The sequence below is a fragment of the Pelobates fuscus genome, chromosome 13, assembly GCF_036172605.1.
Source record: "Pelobates fuscus isolate aPelFus1 chromosome 13, aPelFus1.pri, whole genome shotgun sequence".
Lineage (NCBI taxonomy): Eukaryota > Metazoa > Chordata > Amphibia > Anura > Pelobatidae > Pelobates > Pelobates fuscus.
The window spans coordinates 80,811,716-80,831,344 of NC_086329.1; the positions used below are offsets into that span (position 1 = coordinate 80,811,716).

General features: G+C 40.7%; 1 protein-coding gene and 1 long non-coding RNA gene across 2 annotated transcripts in view; both read left to right on the top strand.

Moving 5' to 3' along the window:
• LOC134582826 (uncharacterized) overlaps positions 1–19,629 on the top strand; it is an 859,230-nt gene that overhangs the window by 837,047 nt on the left and 2,554 nt on the right. The gene's annotated exons all lie outside the window — the stretch shown is intronic.
• Positions 1–19,629, top strand: part of NECTIN4 (nectin cell adhesion molecule 4) — a 62,566-nt gene that overhangs the window by 41,293 nt on the left and 1,644 nt on the right. Inside the window, exons 2-8 of the mRNA XM_063439492.1 lie at positions 5,383–5,733; positions 7,823–8,113; positions 9,383–9,497; positions 12,154–12,305; positions 15,860–16,007; positions 16,247–16,328; positions 16,508–16,582. Of these exons, the coding sequence (XP_063295562.1) occupies positions 5,383–5,733; positions 7,823–8,113; positions 9,383–9,497; positions 12,154–12,305; positions 15,860–16,007; positions 16,247–16,328; positions 16,508–16,582 (1,214 nt within the window). The remainder of the gene's footprint in view (positions 1–5,382; positions 5,734–7,822; positions 8,114–9,382; positions 9,498–12,153; positions 12,306–15,859; positions 16,008–16,246; positions 16,329–16,507; positions 16,583–19,629) is intronic.

Here is a 19,629-nt window from a genome sequence, read left to right on the forward strand (position 1 = left end):
CATTTCAATAAATATGATTAATTAAATGTAAGAGATTTACTAAGGCACTTATGGAATAAAATGTTCTGTGTTCCATAAAAGCAGCCAGAAATATACAATTAATTAATTAGTATTATTATATTTAGAATAAGGGCAGGGAATTGCTTCCATATGGTGTTTTAAAGACTCATCAGGACAGCAATTTGGACCTTTGCCTATGTGACGTAAAAAAAAAAAAAAAGAAGGGGACAACTCCCAAAATTTTTAGGACCATTTTCCGTATTTGTGAGTTTTAATTATGTGATCTAAGGTTTTCAGCTTTGAATTGTTTAAGCCTCTTACAATAAGAAGGGACTACACAAGCTACTCTAAACCCCTTCTTCAAAGCACGTCTCGGTTTTAATTTGTGCACCTTTCTTTCCTAATTTAACACAGTATAGTAACCCTCTAATTGTCACAGGACATGTCATAACCAATTTCCTGTTTAAACTGCAATTAACTTTAAACATTAAACTTCTTTTACATTATTTTTATCATTATTTTCCAAGCTGTGGCAAAGCATTGGACAGCTGAAAAAGATAAATTCATTCCAACACAAAAATACCTAGATAACTTTGATACCCTTAACGACCTTGGCAATCTTCAATTTCCACCTAAATTGAATACAGAATTCCATACGCACTTCAATAAACTATGCGGGACCCTTTATTAGACGTGAAGTGTCTATCGAGAATGCACAAAACCCTCAAAGTTCTCCGTTTTTCATGACCGTGCTCATCTGAGGAGACTTGTTTCTGTAATAGAGAATGCAAAAACCCTGGTGCTTACCGTCACTTCTGTCAGTATGGAAGCCAATGTGTGATTAGTGGGTATGTCCACTCATTGGGTATGTCCACTATTCCAATCATTGACACTACCAGACAACTCTAAAGTGCTCACTTTACAAGTAATCTTGCTATTGGCTTTTACTTTGAGGTAAATTTTGGTGCACTCTCTCACCTACATATGTATTAATTTCGCAATTAAGCAACCTTCAGCACTCCTGAAGTTGTGGACTACATCTCCTAAAAGGCTCTTACAGCCATAAAGCTGGAAAGATGTAGTCCACAACATCTTGCGTTACAAAGGTTGCCAACTCGTGTCTATATCATCTATACACTCGAATTCCATGATGGAGTCATCACATACATGAACTGCAACAGGCTGCATTTTCACAGAAGCAAAAATGAATAAAGCCAGGTTAGGCCTACATCACTTGACTCATATGCTTGTAGTTACACTACTGGGCTTTGTGTTACACAAGGGCCATCAGTGTTTTACAGAAAGGATTAACAATGTTGAGACACCTTGTAGAAGCTAACATTCCTCTGATCCGGAGATAGGCCCCTGACAGGAAGGGAGTGGCCCACACAAGCAGTCACATTCAAACTTTCTAATCAGCCAAATCAAGCTTAAAATGTTGACAGGCGTTTATAAACCTGAAAAACCTGCTTGGTGACATGTTGAGTATGGATGTGCCTCACAATCTTGCAAAAACTTGCAAATCCATCAACTAAAATGACTGCCAAAAAGAGCTGTGAAGTTAAAAGGGTATCAAGATCCTTGAATACATGTTTAGTCAGCAAATCTTCCGTTGCAGAATTTGGAATGAGATTGAGTAACATAGTATCAGGAAATGCTTCACAACAACATGCAGGAGCAGCCTATGGCCTCAGATCACTCACAGTTAGTTAAATGTACCCTAATTCAGATGCCTAGAACCGAAAGTCAAATTTTATATACAAAGTTCTGGAAACTTTATACACTTTAGAAGAAATTGATAAAAAAAAGTTATCTAAATATTTTCCTTTTACACATTTCTGTTAAATGCCTCATTTCTTCATATTGGTTGGGCAATGTACCAAGTAATGCCCCTATAGGTTAGGGTATGTAAAGAGTATGTCTTTGGCAGTTTGCTGTTGAAGTTCTACAAGCCACCGACGTCCTGATGGGCCTGTACACAAACAGATTACAGACAGTCCAGTCTCAAAGCCTGTTTGGTAAATGGAGAGGCATATTTACTGAACAGAGAGTTGCAAAAGTCCTGGAGTTATCTAAAATAGGGTTATCAAGCTCCCCATGTTTTTCTAGACACATAAGGGGTATCAAGTAATTGATCGTTGATGATTCCTAAAGCGTCTGAATTCTACAAACTCCAGTACAGATGTTTTTGTGTGCTGCCCGTTAATCTGATGAAGTAAAACTTGTCCAGGAAACATGATATATCTGTCAATTAACCTCCAAACTCTCCTTTTACCTATCTCAAACCTTACCTGCCCTAGCTCTGCAGTCTCCTTCTAAAATTCCACCCTCTCTTCTCAACTAGACATCATGGCACTTCCTACACTTAAACGCAGCAAGCGCCCTCAACTACAACCTTGGCACACCAAGCTGACTTGATACCTCCAAAAATGCTCCAGAACTGCTGAACGCTGCTGGTGAAAGTCTCAGTCCGCATCTGATTTTCTCCACTATAAATTGATGCTTCGCTCTTATAGCTTGGCGCTTTCCTCTGCAAACGTCAATTTCTTCAATACCTTCATAACCACAAGCTCCCGCGAACCCAAATTACTAATCCACACTTTTAACTCTCTTCTTCACCCCGTTGCTCCTCCTCCTACTGAATTAACCGCCATTACCCTTCAAACATGCAACTGTAACCCCAATTCTAAAAAAGCCCAACTTTGACCATAACTCCCTGTGCAACTACCGCCCTATCTCGCTACTGCCTTTTGCGTCCAAGATCCTTGAAAGACTTGTGTATGTGAAATTGTCCAATTCTCTGCTAGACCCACTTTGGTCTGGTTTCCGTTCTCACCATTCTGTGGAAATGGCTCTGACCAAAGTATCCGACAATTTACTTGTTGCAAAATCTCATGGTTACTACTCTAGAATATTTCTCCTTGACCTTTCCGCTGCTTTTGATACTGTTGATCATCAACAGCTTCTTCTTATCCTCCGTAATCTCGGTCTATGAGATATTGCTCTCTCCTGGTGCTCCTCCTACCTCACTCTTTTAGCATTTCTTTCTCTGGCTCTGCCTCTTTTTCACAACCTCTCTCTGTTGGTGTCCCACAAGGTTCAGTCCTTGGTCCCCTACTGTTCTCAATCTATTCTGCCTCCCTTGGTAAACTCATCAGCTCCTTTGGCTTCCAATATCACTTCTATGGAGATGACACGCAAATCTATCTGTCCTCCCCCTCTCCAGAGCCCCTCTTGACTAGTTACTCTGACAGCCTCTCTGCTATTTCTAACTGGATGGCTGCCCACTTCCATAAGCTCAACTTGTCCAAAACAGAACTTTGGTCTTTCCTCCCTCAAGTGTTGCTACTCTCATTTCTGTCTCCCTCCATGTTAATGGTGCTACCATCATCAACACCACACAGGCTTGCTGCCTAGGTGTTCTCTTTGACTTCGACCTCTCCTTCACCCCTCATGTCCAGTCTATTGCCAAATCCTGCCGCTTTCATCTCAAAAGCATTGCGCACATCCGTCCCTTCTTAACGCCAGATGTGGCTAAGGTCCATGCCATTGTCCTCTCTCACCTTGACTACTGTAATCCACTTCTCAATGGTCTTACATGTTCCCAACTTGCCCCATTGCAGTCTATAATGAATGCGGCGGCAAGGCTCATCTTCCTATCCGCCCACACCTCCCACGCCTCACCGCTCCGTCAGTCCCTGCATTGGCTCCCTGTAAGATATAGGGCTCAATATAAAATTCTGGTTCTTACTTTTAAGCCTCTACATAATGCTTCTCCCACCTATCTATCCTCCCTAATACACAAGTATGTCCCGTCTAGGCCCCTACGCTCGGCCGAAGACCTTCGTCTATTCTCTGTTCGTACTCCCACCTTTTATGCTCGTATCCAAGACTTCTCTAGGGCTTTCTGAGGAAATCCCTTCCCTTTTCCGTTAGACGCTCACCCAGGCTCCATTCCTTCAAAAAATCATTAAAAACTCACTTTTTCACAAAAAGCATATCAAAGAAACTGTTAATGGCTCAAAAGCAAAAACCCACACTAATTCTTCATTGAATACTATTCTACCAATCTACTTCCCTACTACTTCCCTTACCTTTTGTGTCACTTTACCCCACCCCCTCTAGCATGTAAGCTCATTAAGCAGGGCCCTCAACCCCTCTGTTTCTGTGCATCAAACTTGTCTGGTTACAATTACATGTTTGTTAGTCCACCCATTGTAAAGTGCTACGGAATTTGTTGACGCCATATAAATATAATAATAATAATAATCCTAATTGATCACCTTCTGGACCTATGAGTTATCACATGTAACAAAGGTAAAAGTGTCTTGAGAATCTGGCTTTAAAGCTGTAAAGCCACGGTATAAAGAAGTGCAAAAACTTTCACTATGTCACAAGATAATCACCAATATCACTATATAGTGTTTAAGTGAATGTTAAGTGGTTGATAGACAAAACTAATAAGTGTATTTAAATATAAGAACTTCCCTTGGATTTAACCCGAAGATCTCCTCAAATCTTCCACAATAAATAGATACAAACAATAGGGTCAATCCAATTATAGGGAGACAGAGAACAACATAGTGCAACTCTGTATAAGCCACGGTATTGCTGGTTTGCAAATACTCCATTTCATTTTAAGAGAGAATAACATGTGAGAATTTGCAATACTGAAGATAGTATAAGGACATACTGTGTCGACACTCCAAGCCTCAATCTCACAATTATTGATTATTAGTTTTTAAGTAAATTCAATTACTTAATTGTTACATGGTTGGATGTTTGACTAAGAAGATTGATAATACATGTATTGTCGTGGCAAAGATGTATTTACTGTTGAAAAATGTTAAAATAGCCATGGGTGTGTTTTGTTGCAAAAAAAAAATGGATTTGTCGTCTACTGCGCCTCCGCTTTGTTTATTCATATATCCAGAAATTCCCGCAGGTGACCACAAATTTTTTTTGAAATCACAGGCAATGCCATATTCCCACAGCCGCTGCTAGTGGGGAAAACTGTGAGACAAAACTCGACAAAGATAGCTCTGTGTTTTGTCAAGGAGAGGAAAAATATATAAGGCATAGTAGTCCCTACTTTTCCTTATGTATTTTAGTAGAAAAACATAGAAAAAGAAGAGGAACATATTTAAGCTAGATAAGTATAGGATGACTGAGCTACATTAAAGCTAAGGACTCTAACATAACATTTAAGACAGATTTAAAAAACAAAAACAAAAATATATTGTATACAATATGATGACAGCTAAAGTTCTGAAAATTCAGTAAGAGTAGCTTATATACTATTTTACTTGCATGTACATTTGTATTAAAAAAATCAAACAGATATATCTTTGGTGAGATCTAATATATATTATCCTTTTTCAGACAGTTTAGCTGGAATTGTACAGACAAAGAGTACTACTGCCGTGTTGGGAGCAGACGTGGTATTGTCATGTTACTACCAGGCAAAGTCAGATGAAAAAGTGACGCAGGTCGTCTGGTCAAAGAAAGTGCCGAATGGTCAGAACATCCAGATTGCCATATTAAATCCTGAGTTTGGAGCCTACATATCAGATCTTTACAGTGGGCGCATCAAAGAGAATGCTCCATTACTTCCCCAAAATGGGACAATTACCATGAAGAACGCTGTCCAAGCAGATGAGGGTCTTTATCAGTGTCTCGTAAACACCTTCCCAGATGGAAATTTTGAAGGCGAACTGACATTAAAGGTGTTAGGTGAGATATAATTTGATTCTTAACAGTATCCTCTGTGTAAATAACACTCTGCTGTTACATAAAAAGCATTAAAACCAATTTATGGGTACCGGGGATGAATATCATCATAAGAGTCATTGGAAAATCCTTAGAGGTTCTTTACCTACAGTGGTGGTTGCAGGTTTTTTTTTAGACAATGGATTTAACTACATTTGATGGCCTTAAACAAACATGAAAAAAGAGAGAAGAAAATGTACACTTCAAACTCTTGGTAGTTTCAAATGAAAAATAAAACTGCAACAGAGGGTCTGTGTATTTTATAGGCTGTTGCTTTGAGTTACCTCCAGGTCTTTGATCTATTGTTTCCTTTCATATAAATTAATTTAGCCTGCCCAAAGCTAGGGGTCTCAAGAAACATCATTAGAAACCCACACTTCTCCAGGAGATTTCACTCTTTTTTTTTAATGAATCTGATTTAAAACAAACTTTTATATTCCGAAGAATATATATATAAAAAAAATCAGGTATTTTACCTCAGGGCCGGCCAATATATATAGGCCAATTAGGCGGCCGACTAGGGCATTACTTAAGGGGGGCCGCCGGCAGCAACTTTACTGCTGGTTAAAGCCGCCCCTCTATATGGGTCAAATTGTGTTTTGCTTGCTGCAGGTGATGGCACCGGGAGCTAGGGAGCACTTACATGGCTGCAGACTAGTGCCCGGGGCCATCAACCTCTGCCAGCCATGATCACAGAGAGCCACCTCCCTACACACCTCATGTGCATCGTACTTAAAGAGAATTCAGGCAGCCAGGCCTGGGTCCCATTTAGAGACCAAATTAAATAAAAGCAAGTAGGGGACATCATGGTGTGTGTGTGTGTGTGTGTCAGCCTGTTTCAGCCAGTGTGTGTGTGTATATGCTTGGGTCAGTGTGTGTGTCTGCTTGAGTCAGTGTGTGTGTGTGTGTGTGCTTAGGTCAGTGTGTTTATCTGCTTGGGTCAGTGTGTGTGTGTGTTTGTCTGGATCAGTCTGTATGTGTGTGCTTGGGTCAGTGTGTGTATCTGCTTGGGTCTGTATGTGTGTATCTGGATCAGTGTGTGTGTCTGCATGTGTGTGTGTCTGCATGGGTCAGTGTGTGAATGTGTGTGTCAGTCTGCATCAGTTAGTGTGTGTGTCTGCTTGAGTCAGTGTGTGTGTGTCACTCTGTGTGAGTCAGTGAATGTGTGTGTACATTGGTCACTGATTGTAATTGTGTGACCATTAAGTGTGAGTGAATGCGTGTGAGTGTGTGTGTGTATGTATGTATCAGTGATTGCATTTGGGCAAAAAGGATAATTTTAATTAAAACATTTTTTAAAAATCAATACTTTTAAAGGAACACTACAGTGTTAGGGATCTCAACCTGCATTTTGAATACTATAGTGTCCCTGTCCCTACATAGATTCAAGTCCCCCCCTAGCATAAAAATGTTGTTGTTTTTTTTTAAAAGGGTGGGGGCGACATTTATCAAGCACCAAGACTTCCTCTGCACTGCTTGCCTTCTTACCTCGCTCAATGTCACAAATAGGACAATGCTGGTCCAATCCAATGTTCCTCATACATGAGTATTGGGGACCTCAAGAGCATAGGTGGCAAGCGCTATGCACTTCCACCTCTTCTAATAGTTAAACATTGCATTGTACTGGAGGTGTCTCTAGTGTGACACCTACTAGAGGCTTGTTTAACCCTTCAAGGTAAGGCAATGCTTCATTTTGTGGGATTAAACCTACATGACCACTGTTGAGCGAATAGGGCAGCAAATAATTTTTTGCCTAGGGCGGCAATAATCCTTGCACCGGCCCTGTGTTACCTCTGAGCACATGTAGTCTGAAATAAGAATACTACTAACAGGCTTCTTCTCAGTGGTGGATATGGTGAAATTAAGAAGAACTGCAAGAAAACTAAAAAGTTTGGGTCAAAGTAGATTCAATGTCAAACTATCTGAGTTGAAAAGTTTTCCAACTCAATTTATTTATATGGAACCTTATAATGTAAGTATGAATTTAACTAAATAGATGACTCTGAGATTTATATACATATGATTTACTGTTTGTCGATCTTGTGAATTATAGTACCACCTTTGCCCACTCTGATCGAGGGTCCTCCACTAGTAGAAGGAGATGGCAAGACTCAAGCAGCTTCTTGCACTGCTGAAGGCAATCCTGCCCCCATTCTGTTTTGGGAGTCTGAAGTCCGAGGGACCAATACTACCAGGAAAACTACGCATCCGCGCTCAGAATCTGTGACCAGTGAATTTTTTGTTGTACCAAATCGCAGTATGAACGGGAAAACCCTGACCTGTGTTGTTTATCACCCTGGATTTGAACGTGAAAAGCGCATCAAACATATCATTGGGATCAAATGTAAGTATCTAATTTACTGTTTATTTAAACATCATTAAGCATCCCTAAATTTGAAGGTTATCACATTCCATTTCATGTAAAGAGACAAACCTGGCTCATAAGCTTGCAGTCTACAGTCCACCTGGAGACACATGCCTGATCTGGCCATAATTATGCCTGGCCTACATGGGATAACATTATTTAATAGTATTCAGTGATGCAATTTTAAAATGTGCAAATTGTGTACATACAAAAGTATGTAATTAAAAGTTGCTAATTTTTCACAGTCTCTATTACATAAACTCTGCAGTTAGAAATGTATTCATTGCTGCTGCACGCAAATGAACCTTTCACAAAAGCACACAATGCAAACAAAAAGACAATACATGGCCAATAAATACGGAGAAAATGCTCAAATACAATTAAAATGACCTTATTACCACTTGCATAATACTTGTGAATTCTTAACTGCGCATATGGAACAAAAAAAGGACAAAAATAGGACCTATAGTGCATATTTTGGCAGTTTGCACTATAAGTGGCTTTTTGTTGTTTGTGTTTTCTGCTTGCACTTGGGAGCTCTGCAGCAATATTGGGTGATTATATAGTAACTCCATCAATATGAGGCTCATGCATTCACAATCCAAGAGTATGCACCTACGCACTGGAATTGTGTATACACAATTTCTAATATTGCAAAATTGCAATAGTGCCGGCACTAACACTACAGCACCAGCTCTGCTCTGACCCACAGCATCTGCATGGGCCGGTGAGGAGATCTATAGATCTCGCATAGCAGGTCTGTACCTGAGAGCAGCTCTATGCTGATGCAGACTAGCATCTAAGCCACCCAGACCACCAGGTAATTATTCCCCTCCATATCCAAAAGGCAAAGAGGGGGGGGGGGGGGGGGGTAACACAAATGTATGCTGCTCAGTGTGTGTGGAGGCTGGACACAGAAATGCATCCTCCCCACCACAGTCACTCCCCCCCCCCCCTCTCCCCCTCCCTCTTATTTCTTCCCCCTTCTCCCCACACACAGCTTCACTCACAACACTAACCTTGGAGGAAATAGCATAGCACACATTGTATTACACATTTATCGGTCACATTTGTACAAATATGAGCTGTATTAGCTTCTGCTATGTTTAATCTTTGAAAAGACATTATGTACATATATCTGTTATCTCCGGGAACATGTAGAACAGTTTTCTGAAAAGTTAAAAATGTTCAGATCCTTCCTCTTCTCCTAGGAGGACATAAATGCTCAGTATATTTCTTCCTCTTTAGATTTGGGGGATGTAACCATCAAGGGCCATGAAGAAGGCTGGTTTGCTGGGAAGGATGATGCTGTATTGAAGTGTTTGTGTGAGGGGAACCCGACACCTGAATATAAATGGTCAAGGTAAATAAATGTTTAACACGGGTATGCCTGGGTCTAGTTTATTAATGGATAACGTACAAAGATAAGAGTTGATATGCCAGTATATCATTATCTATATTCATTAATAATTCTGACATTTGAAGGTAAATGTTTTGGCTGCCATGAGAACAGTACATATTACAGGCTAATCATTCCAATGCTCTCTGTAAAAAGATCCATAGGGTCTCTAGACTGCTTATAAGATTTCCCTCTCCTCAATCACTGTCAAGAAAATTCACTAAAGTTTTAATTGTTAGGATTTGAAAGTACATTTAACATTCGAGTCCAAAATAGCCGAACTTAAAGGGACAGTTTAGGCAGGGTAAGGCACCATAACAACATCATCTAAATGAAGCACTCCGCGCATCCCGAGACTGAGATTTCAGAAGCAGGATGCCATCTGGAGGGAAGCTGAGTTTGGTGCTGGAGGCCACTTCGGGATTAAACCATTCCAGCACGGTTTAACCCCTAAAGGTAAGAGTGTGCCTGACGAAGATGACGTTGTTTTGGTGCCTGGAGTCCCCCTTTTAAACATAGCTGACTTGGACATTTTTTTTTATTTGAGCTATGGTGGCCTAACATTTAAAATCCTCTTTGAATTATCTTATCTTTCAGTTCCCAACAAGTCACACTTTCATAAATAACCGTGTGTTTAATGAATTCTTGGGTGAGCTAAAGAGAAACTGATCTAGGATGAGAAATGCTTATTCATACAAAAAAACAGCAACCTTTTAATATTGGTGAGATTGGACCAGTGGAGACATGTCTGAAATCAGCACATTTTGATGTTCACAGAGGAGTTGTCAGCCTAAAATCACAATAGAATGTACACATAGCATGCTTGGCCTGGAGAGAAACAGTCATTTTAAATTCAGAATAAGATACACAGCTCAACAGGCACCGAAAAGAGCACCCCATCTAAAATAATAGAAAATTGACTGAACCTCTGAATGCAGGAAATGCCTGTAGTTAATTTGATTATTTTAGATGGACTGTGGGTAGTATACCAGGCAAAATATTCTAAGATTTTTGGCTGATGTCCCTCTCTATGCCAGGCAATATGTGTATTTTCTTATATCACATCATAGTATATATACACTATAAAACATATTGACAAAAAGTCGACCTATAATCAGAACAGGATATACATATAATTTCAATTACTGAGTGCAAATTATACTGAAAGGATTTATACATCGTGAATCTCCACATATGTCCGAAGAGTCCTAAATCTGGTGGGCTTAGTCACAGTTTTGGACTTGTTACCTTGGTTGCTCTTTTGCGGTCCTTAATCTTGGTCACACTGCCTTTCTCATTTTGTGCAAATAAAAAATAGTAGGTAAATCTCATATGAAGGGTTGGTGTAGCCTTATAAAATATATGCAACGACAAGAAGAGAAATAACGGAAACTAATGGTGTAGTAAGTTAAACATTTTTTTTAAAGATAAGAGTAGATAAAGAGATGTGCGTAAGTTGGATATCCACATGGAAATCTACTACTGCAAGAACTGTATGCAGAGCCTGTACTACGCTATATCTCTTAAGTTGGAGCTGAATTAAGGCTCCTAAAGAGTGTGAGTGCACATGTTTATCTACCCTCATCCTAAACAAATGTTAGTTTATGTTTTTTCTTTTCTTGTCATTGTATTTTATAAAGACATCTCCAGCATTATACTATCTCTTCTGTTTTACCTTATATTTTACCGGACTAGAGACCCCGGATCTGGTGATTTCGCTACCTTTTGAACTATACCAGTATTTTACAAGCGCCCTTTGCTTTTACATCTCATATGAAGTCAAATACTATAACCAAAATTAGGGATTTTCCCAGAGGACCAGTTCATCAGACATGTACTGAGCTTAGCTTAGCTTCTAAGCTCTAATGGCTGTTTTAAGAGCCAATCATTATTATGTAGATCTTTATATTTGGTTTTTAATTGTACAAAAAAAGTAATTGTATTTCAGGTAGGAATAATCTGCTACGTGTTAATGTGCATGGAACTCAGGTAGCAATATAACCTCTCCAGCTTTGTATTACTTTTACCCTGGGCTTGGTAAAGCTTTCCACCGCCACTACTTCTGTTCTAAAATGGTTTGAAAATTTAGAAGTGGTGGGAGCCTAGGCACTCCTTGAACCATACCACTACATAGTACTGCAGTGGTTATGGTGTCTGGTTGAGTTCGTTTAAGAGATCGTGTTACAGAACATGTTACATGTACAGAAAGAGTGTTCTTTAATCACACAGATTTTTTTTAAAGAAAAGGGGGATTATTCAAAGGGGCAATATCAAAAGAGTAGATATGATCTTTGCAGCAGAGATAATCACAATGTAAACAATAAGAAATTCTAGAGTCAGGTCTGGGCAGACCCAAATGCTTCTCAGTTGGCAAATCGACAAGACGTGTGAGTTTGTGGGAAAAAGTGAGGCTTGCGATTCTGGCCAGACTAGTTTATGATGTCATCTCTCCATCTTGTCGCTTACGAGCTGGAGCATGTGAATAATTGAGAACCATGTTAGTCAGGGTAGATAATATCTTGATAGAGGCGCTGCTCTCACTTAAAACACAATGCTTTCTGCCCGGTGTTCTTAATAGTATATTAACATTCTCCTATTGCCCTCTGTTCAATGTTCCCAGGGTGAATCACTCCATGCCAAATGCTGTAAAAGCTGAAGGGAACAGCTTGATATTCCAGAACCCACTCAGTGGGGAGGACGCTGGTGTCTACATCTGTCATGTGTCCAATGGCATCACCAGCAGGACAAGCAGTGCAACCGTTTCCATATCAGGTTGGTAGAACAAGCAGAGATATGTGCATGGCCACGTTACACAGAAATGACCTGATTTGTATAATGTGTTGTCTATGCTGACTGCACACATGGTATGTTCTGCTTAATGTACAAGAATACTATCTGATGTAAGCAATATTACACCTGCCCCCAGCCCAATTTCTGCATGCAAGAAAAAACTAAACAAAACAAAGATGGAGGGATGATTAATGGCTTTCATTGAACCCAGGTGTGGTCAGGGTGGGTCTGAAACTTCAAAGTCAACTTTACATTTGTAGGTGTAATGAGAACAAAATGACATCAAAATGACAAGTTTCACCCAGTGAAGAGACCGTCAGTCCTGTATGGAAAAAACGACAGGTACACGTATTGCTTCTAGAAAGTAGTTGCTTTGAGGGGAACCACTTAAATAAAGAAGCTCTGATTTTATTAGCGTACAAACAGAGAACTCAATCTATAAAGAAACCAGCTTGTGACGTTAATTTAATTTGAAAATATAGTCTGGCTGAGTGTGTTGGGAGCAACAGTCATCAGCATGTTGATGGCAGGTAAGCACCACATTACCCTATATCTCCTATAGCCTTAATTCCCCACAGTTGCTTCACAATAATGCAGGAGTACAACACGGGGTACACTGCCATACCCTTCATCATCACAGTGTCTGGTACAATGCTGGGCCATTGTCATGACAAATGTCGCTGCAGTTTTTTTAACTGCAGTGCTTTTGTATTTTATTCAACATTTTTTTTTTAGAGAGCGCTTTACAAACTGTGCAAAAACAACCTTAAAATAATTAGACACACTGAAACAAAAGGAGACGAGAACCCTGCCAACGATTGGTCAGGGGTCCTTGAGAATAAAGAGATTTATGATAGATAGATAGATAGATAGATAGATAGATAGATAGATAGATAGATAGATAGATAGGTGAGTTAGGTAGATAGATGGATGGATCATTTAAACATGGATTAAAGGATCTCTTTGTAGAAAACACTGTGTTTGTAAAGTGAATAAGTTTAATGAGATTGATACATTTTGTATGATGATGTCACTGTATTTCGGTATTAGTAAACCTGACAGAAAGTGGATTTACTGGAGGCCCTTGTCAGTTTGCATTAAAATATCCTTATCCAGACTAACAAAATACCTAGATTCCTTTAAAATGAATACATTAGCTTTCCTTTTTAATATGCAAATCTCCACAAACTGTATATGTTGTATTGTACCGTGATTAACAGTTTGTTGTCTTTTAATATAAATCATTTAGAATTGAAACTGGTTTTGAGTAGCTCTTTAACTATTTATCATATTTGAACATAACCGCAGTAAAACAAATGTGTCAAATGAACTGCTGTGCTTTGTATCAAGGTTTATATAATAAAATTATTTCATGATCTAACCACAACTTAAATGTCATTGTATGCGATGACCTGGACAGAAAATGCTTTGATGTCCAGTCATTTGGCAAGAAGTATCCAGGGCGGTAGATTTAACGAATGGAGAACCTGTAGTGCCCTTTCCCTTAATATATGACACCCCACCTACCCCCCGAGCTTCCAAACCAGTCTTACCAGCTGCATTCCTGTTTGCAGATGGTTGAGCACTGAGTAGACTGAGTGAATCCCTGCTTGTCCTACAACATAGTGAGGGTGAGTCATTTGTCAATGCACAAACAAGCCTGACACAGCCAATATTATTATTGGTGCAGCAAACCCAACCTAAAAGCTAAGTAAATAACCTCCATTCACACACTGCATTTAGAAAAACTGGGTCTAATTTGTTTGAATAATGAAACAGTAACTAATCCTATGTCGTAGCAAATAATCAGTTGTTTTAATTCATGCTCCCACTTCACAGAGTAGTACTACGGCTGCTTCCCATGCCGCCCACCTGTGAATTTACCTCTAACCTGCTGGGTGGCTTATTTCAGACATAATGGCATATTGTGACTTTTGCACTTCCTTTGATACTGGCATGACCCAGAGTGATAGAGTAAATATAGTTTCATGTTCATTGTTCTGCCACATGGGTGCGAGTTATTTAGCTTTTGTAAATGTAAATATTCTCCCCAGGATATCCAGTCAGGTTGGGTTTAAATAAATATATACCTTAATCTTACATTAAAGGAACCCTTCCACCCCTATAAGAGCTTCAGCTCATTGAAGCTGTTATGGAGGAAGGAGTGTGCAGGAGCCATCTTCCTCAACCTTCCTCAATTTGTGGTGGCAAGAGGAAGGAAGTTGGGGCAGTGTGTCAGGCACCGGGGGACCTAATTCGGGATTAAACCATTGGAAAATGGTGTAACCCCTGAAGGTAAGATAAAACCGGACTCTTTAATGAACTGAATTTGTTACAGAGGTTGGAGTGTTCCTTTAAGCTCTGGTTTGAAGGACAAAGGCATTAAATCGCCTGCCTTCATCCTTAAGCTAAAGGGACACTCTAAGCATCAAAACAACTACAACTTAATGTAATGGTTTTGGTGAACAGACGCTGCCGACTTTTTATCTGACAAATGCAAATCAGCTGTTAATATTGCTTATTCTTTGAAACGCCGTTTAACAGTTTTAAATTGTTACCAGTTAGTACTAGTTAAATCATTTATCATTCTGAATTCTTTCACAGATCTATAAAAGAACTCAGTGGAACAGGGAAGGACACATGTAGATCCCAATCTGTTGCAGAACTATACTTCCCTTGATGCTTTGCCAGGCCAGCCTTTAGGGTAAAACATGCCAGGTGTTGTTAACCCCTTAAGGACACATGACATGTCTGACATGTCATGATTCCATTTTATTCCAGAAGTTTGGTCCTTAAGGGGTTAAAGGAATAACACCTGACAGGATGCTTTACCCTAAACATCTAAATTAAGTTGTTATGGTGCCAGGCGGACCCTGGTCGTATTGTTACCTTCAGGGATAAAAAGATGTTTTACAATGGTTTAACCCGAAGATGATTCCAGTGCTTATATAAGCTCACCCCAGGCGGAATCCGGATTCTGATATTTCAAGGAGTGTTGCTAGGCAGGGGTGCTGCTGATTGGCTGACAGTGGTCAGCAGACGCTCTCAGCCAATCAGTGACTTCCCATTTACAAAACTGGCTTAGAAAGAAAGACAGCTGACCTCTCTCAGCCTATCAGCGTTGCCTCTGCCCAGCAGCATGTGCACTTCCTGAATCTGCCAGATGCTGCCAAGGGGAGCTGAGATCAGCGCTGGAGGAAACTTTGGGGTTATACCATTCAAAAATGTATTAACCTTTAAAAATAAAAATGTGCTCAAGGGCCTCCTGGCACCATAGTAACTTTATTTCGATAAAGTGGTTATGGTGCCTTATGATGCCTAAACTGTCCCTTTAAATAACATCTGTGGAACTAACGTTGGCCACCCCTATATTAGTGCACACCATATTTAAGTTATTATATAATGGTTAAAGTATAACAATAAACTATTTATTCCCCCCCCCCCCCCTTTATGTTGGAAAGGATTGTTCCAGAGTCGGACAAAGGTTTATTATGACATGCAATATTAAAGGTCAAATATTTTCCTCCTTTTTTTAGAGAGTGAACCCAGGAAGGTGGATGTGGTGTCTGTGTCACTTGTAACGGTGGGAGTAGTGACTGCTCTCTTGCTGGTGATTCTAGTGATCACTGTGCTCTTAGTCAATCGTCATCACAAACGGAGGACAAAGAGACTTTCTGAGAAAATGTAAGTACATCTTTCTGGGTGGTACTCTGTCAGCATAGTAGGAAGGGAATAAGCGTCCAGACCAATCCGCTATAAGCCTTATTATAAGTCTAGACTAATATAAACCAGCCATAAGCCCCATGTAATGAATCCAATTTGTCCAGGTATATGACATATATGGTTTTCACCAGTAAGCCCAAACTCCAAATGTGTCAAGTGTATCCTTTCAAAAACTGAAATAAAGACTTTATTCCCTACAGAGAGGAGCTCTCCACCTTATCCAGAGAGGCATCACGACGAAGACTGAACTCCACCTCAGCGAGCACCGATACCAAAATGCAGGTGAGGATACGACTGTCGGTGTCTGTGTCACAGACCATATGGCCACTTATTGAGGCAAATGTCTCTAAAAAGTATTCTTTGATGAATAAACCCTTATTCATTTCACCACAAAACAATTAGAAATGTAATTCTAATGAGGTGGATAAAATGTAACATTGCTTATTTTTTCATTTACACAGCTGGAAGAAAGCATGCATCTAAGGTCCGGTAACCATCCTGACAGTCTGAGGGATCCAAGTATCAGCTCCATGATGGTAAGAGACTGCTTACATGGCTAGGATCTCAAGACATTCCATGACATCCGATTCTGTCTGGAATCACATGACATTCCATGACATCAGATTCTATTGGACTCGCATAACATTCCATGACATCAGATTCTTCAGTTACTCATTTGTTAGATATTCTTCTTTCACGTGTTTGAATATTTCAAAATATTTATATCTCAATGTATAAGGTTATACAGTGGAAGTCTTGAGTGCATTAATGAAATGGGTACATATGGGTGATCCAGTCTAAATCATTGCATATGGTTGTAGACAGGCCCGGACTGGCCATCAGGACTACCGGGCAAACGCCCGGTGGGCCGTAATGGCCATGGGCCGAGGCCGACAGGGGAGATCACAGGATCTCCTCGGCCAGTTCATGCAGGGCCGACACTATTCGAGTGTCAGCCCTGCTGTGTGCCTTCGTGGGCCAGTAGGGAAATCAAAGATCTCCCTCACCGGCCCACAGGCATACTACCGCCAGCTGGGGAAAGAGGAAGAGGAGGACCTGGGGGAGCTCTTACCTGCAGGTAACTCTCAGATCTCGCGAGAGTGAACTCTAGCCTTGGGTCTCTAGCCAGGGCTGGCAGCACGGCCCCCCTCTCCTAGGGGATATAAAGTTTGTTTTTCTTTTTTTAATTTAAAAAAAAGAATATATTTAAATCTGCCCCCCCCCCCACACACACACACAATCCTTCCAAACATATTCATTCACACACACACACACACACACACACACACACAGTACCCTCTCACACACAGCACCCCCTCTAGAAACCTTCTACACACACACAATCTCCTATACACACTCTGGGCTCTTTACACACTAGATCCCCTACACACACACACTGCACCACCTACACACAAACTCTGGATCCCCTATGCACACACTACATTCCTTGTAAGCAAACACATACTACATTCTCTAAACACACACTCTACAGCCCGTACACACACTATAGCCCATATGCACACACACTCTATATCCTCTATAACACTATGCCCCTATACACACACTTTTTATAGCCCCTAGTCGCACATATTACACCACAAACGAAATTGCCCTATTTACACAATACCACACCTCAATCAGCTCACTCTACACACACGCAATCCCACAAGCAGGCTCCAAACACATGCACGATATGCTTTCCTGGCCCTTTTGTCCTCTGGTATCCCACTTATGGAGACACCAGAGACAAAGTTAGTCCATAACGGAGTCCAAAAACTGTGACACTGTACAAAAGTAAAAGTCACAGAGTAGATTCTGAAGACCAATCTGCAGCTCCCAACAGATCTTCCAAATGACAGTCAGCAACTGAGGTATCAACTCTGGCTATACACATGACCCAGTGGACCCATCAAGCAAAGGTGGGAGTAGAACCTGGAAGATGAGTTTGACAGAGAAAGGGAAAAGAACCTAAATCAATAGTCCAAGCTCCCCTGGAATCAGCCAAGTGAGAACATGTAGCAGGCCCTGTTCTGGTAGGAAACAGGGCCTGCTACACACAGCGCAAGCATGTCATTAAATTTGCTTGCGCTGCGCAGATACAGGGCCTTTTTCTCATGCTAGAGCTCTTCAGCGGGGCTCTGCGCATTGAACCAACATGCTCACTTTGAGAGGGGGCATGCTTGTAATTAGTGATGACAAAAGACACCCTCTCTGGCCCTGCCCCCTTCTCAGGGGGCCGCTGTGATTGAAAAATGCCGGACCAAAATTTTCCCCAGTCCGGCTTTGGTTGTAGAGGCAAATGCGGTTTGGTTAGTTTGAGCCGGAATTGTGTTATTGAGCTACTTTGAGCAGGGCTAACATATGGAGCTAGTGGGTGCGATGTGAAGAGATTATGTGGAGAGGGTATTGGGCTAGTAGGAGCACGGTATGAGGCTAGTTGGAAGCAAGGGAAGGGGTACTGGGGTAGTGGAGGTGATATTTAGGTATATCCTGTAGGGAAGGGGAAGATACCTGTTTGTGAAATGAGGTATTTGGCTGTGTAAATGCGAACAGAGGTGGAATGCGTAGGGTACAGCAGCTATGTTGCTTTACTCAGTGTATTCAGAGTGTAATTTATTTAACATTTATGGTTAATCTCACACAAAAAAAAAACACATATACATGCTACAGTTTATTTAACGCCAGTCTCCACACCAAAACCAGATTAGTAGTCGGTATACAACTAGAATTTATTGTAACAACGTGAAACTAATTTATTTTTGTTCACTGTGAAAAAAACTGAGAACAAGCAAACATTCATGAAAAAAAAAATACATATGTGTTTTCTTTCAATCCCTCTATTGTTTCCTTCTAAATACTGTGAACACTTCAGCTACCATTAATCCGTTTGTGTACCTGTCACATTCCTGTCTCTTTTCCAGTTCGACCTGTAAAGGTCTCTTTCAGGTAAACTCCGCACAGCTGCTGTTTCCCATTTGCAGTTGTACAGGTCTGTCAGTCTGATACAAGAGAAGACAGACATCATCTCCTCCCAGTTATATTTCAGAATACAGTCAGTGGCTCCTCCTGTTAATATGATACATTGCATTCAGTCAATATTTGGCTTATTGCAGCTATATGCACTCCTTTATCGAGTCTTGGAACCCTGAACAATGAAAGGGCTGCTGTATTACCAATAGGAGATGGGTCCATGTACTCCATCCAAACAAGTACCTGCTGAACTCATTTTAATGATAATGTATATGTGATTCCACACAGACTACTTCAGCTCAATGACGTGGTCTGGGTGCCAGGTCCCTCTAGTTTTAACCCTGCAGCTGAAAACATAGCAGTTTCAGAGAAACTGAGGGTTAATCCAGCTTCTCACAGTGAGAAGACGCTGGACGTTCAGAGGAAAGCATTGAGTAATGCTTTCCTATGTGCGGTTTGAATGCGCACGCGCATTCATCGCTGATGTAGGCAGGAGGAGAAGAGTTCCCCAGCGCCGAGGGAGCCTGGCGCTGGATTAAGGTAAGGGGCAAAAGGGGTTTTAACCCCTTCAGCCCAGCAGGAGTGGGGCCACAAGGGCACCTAATGACCCTAT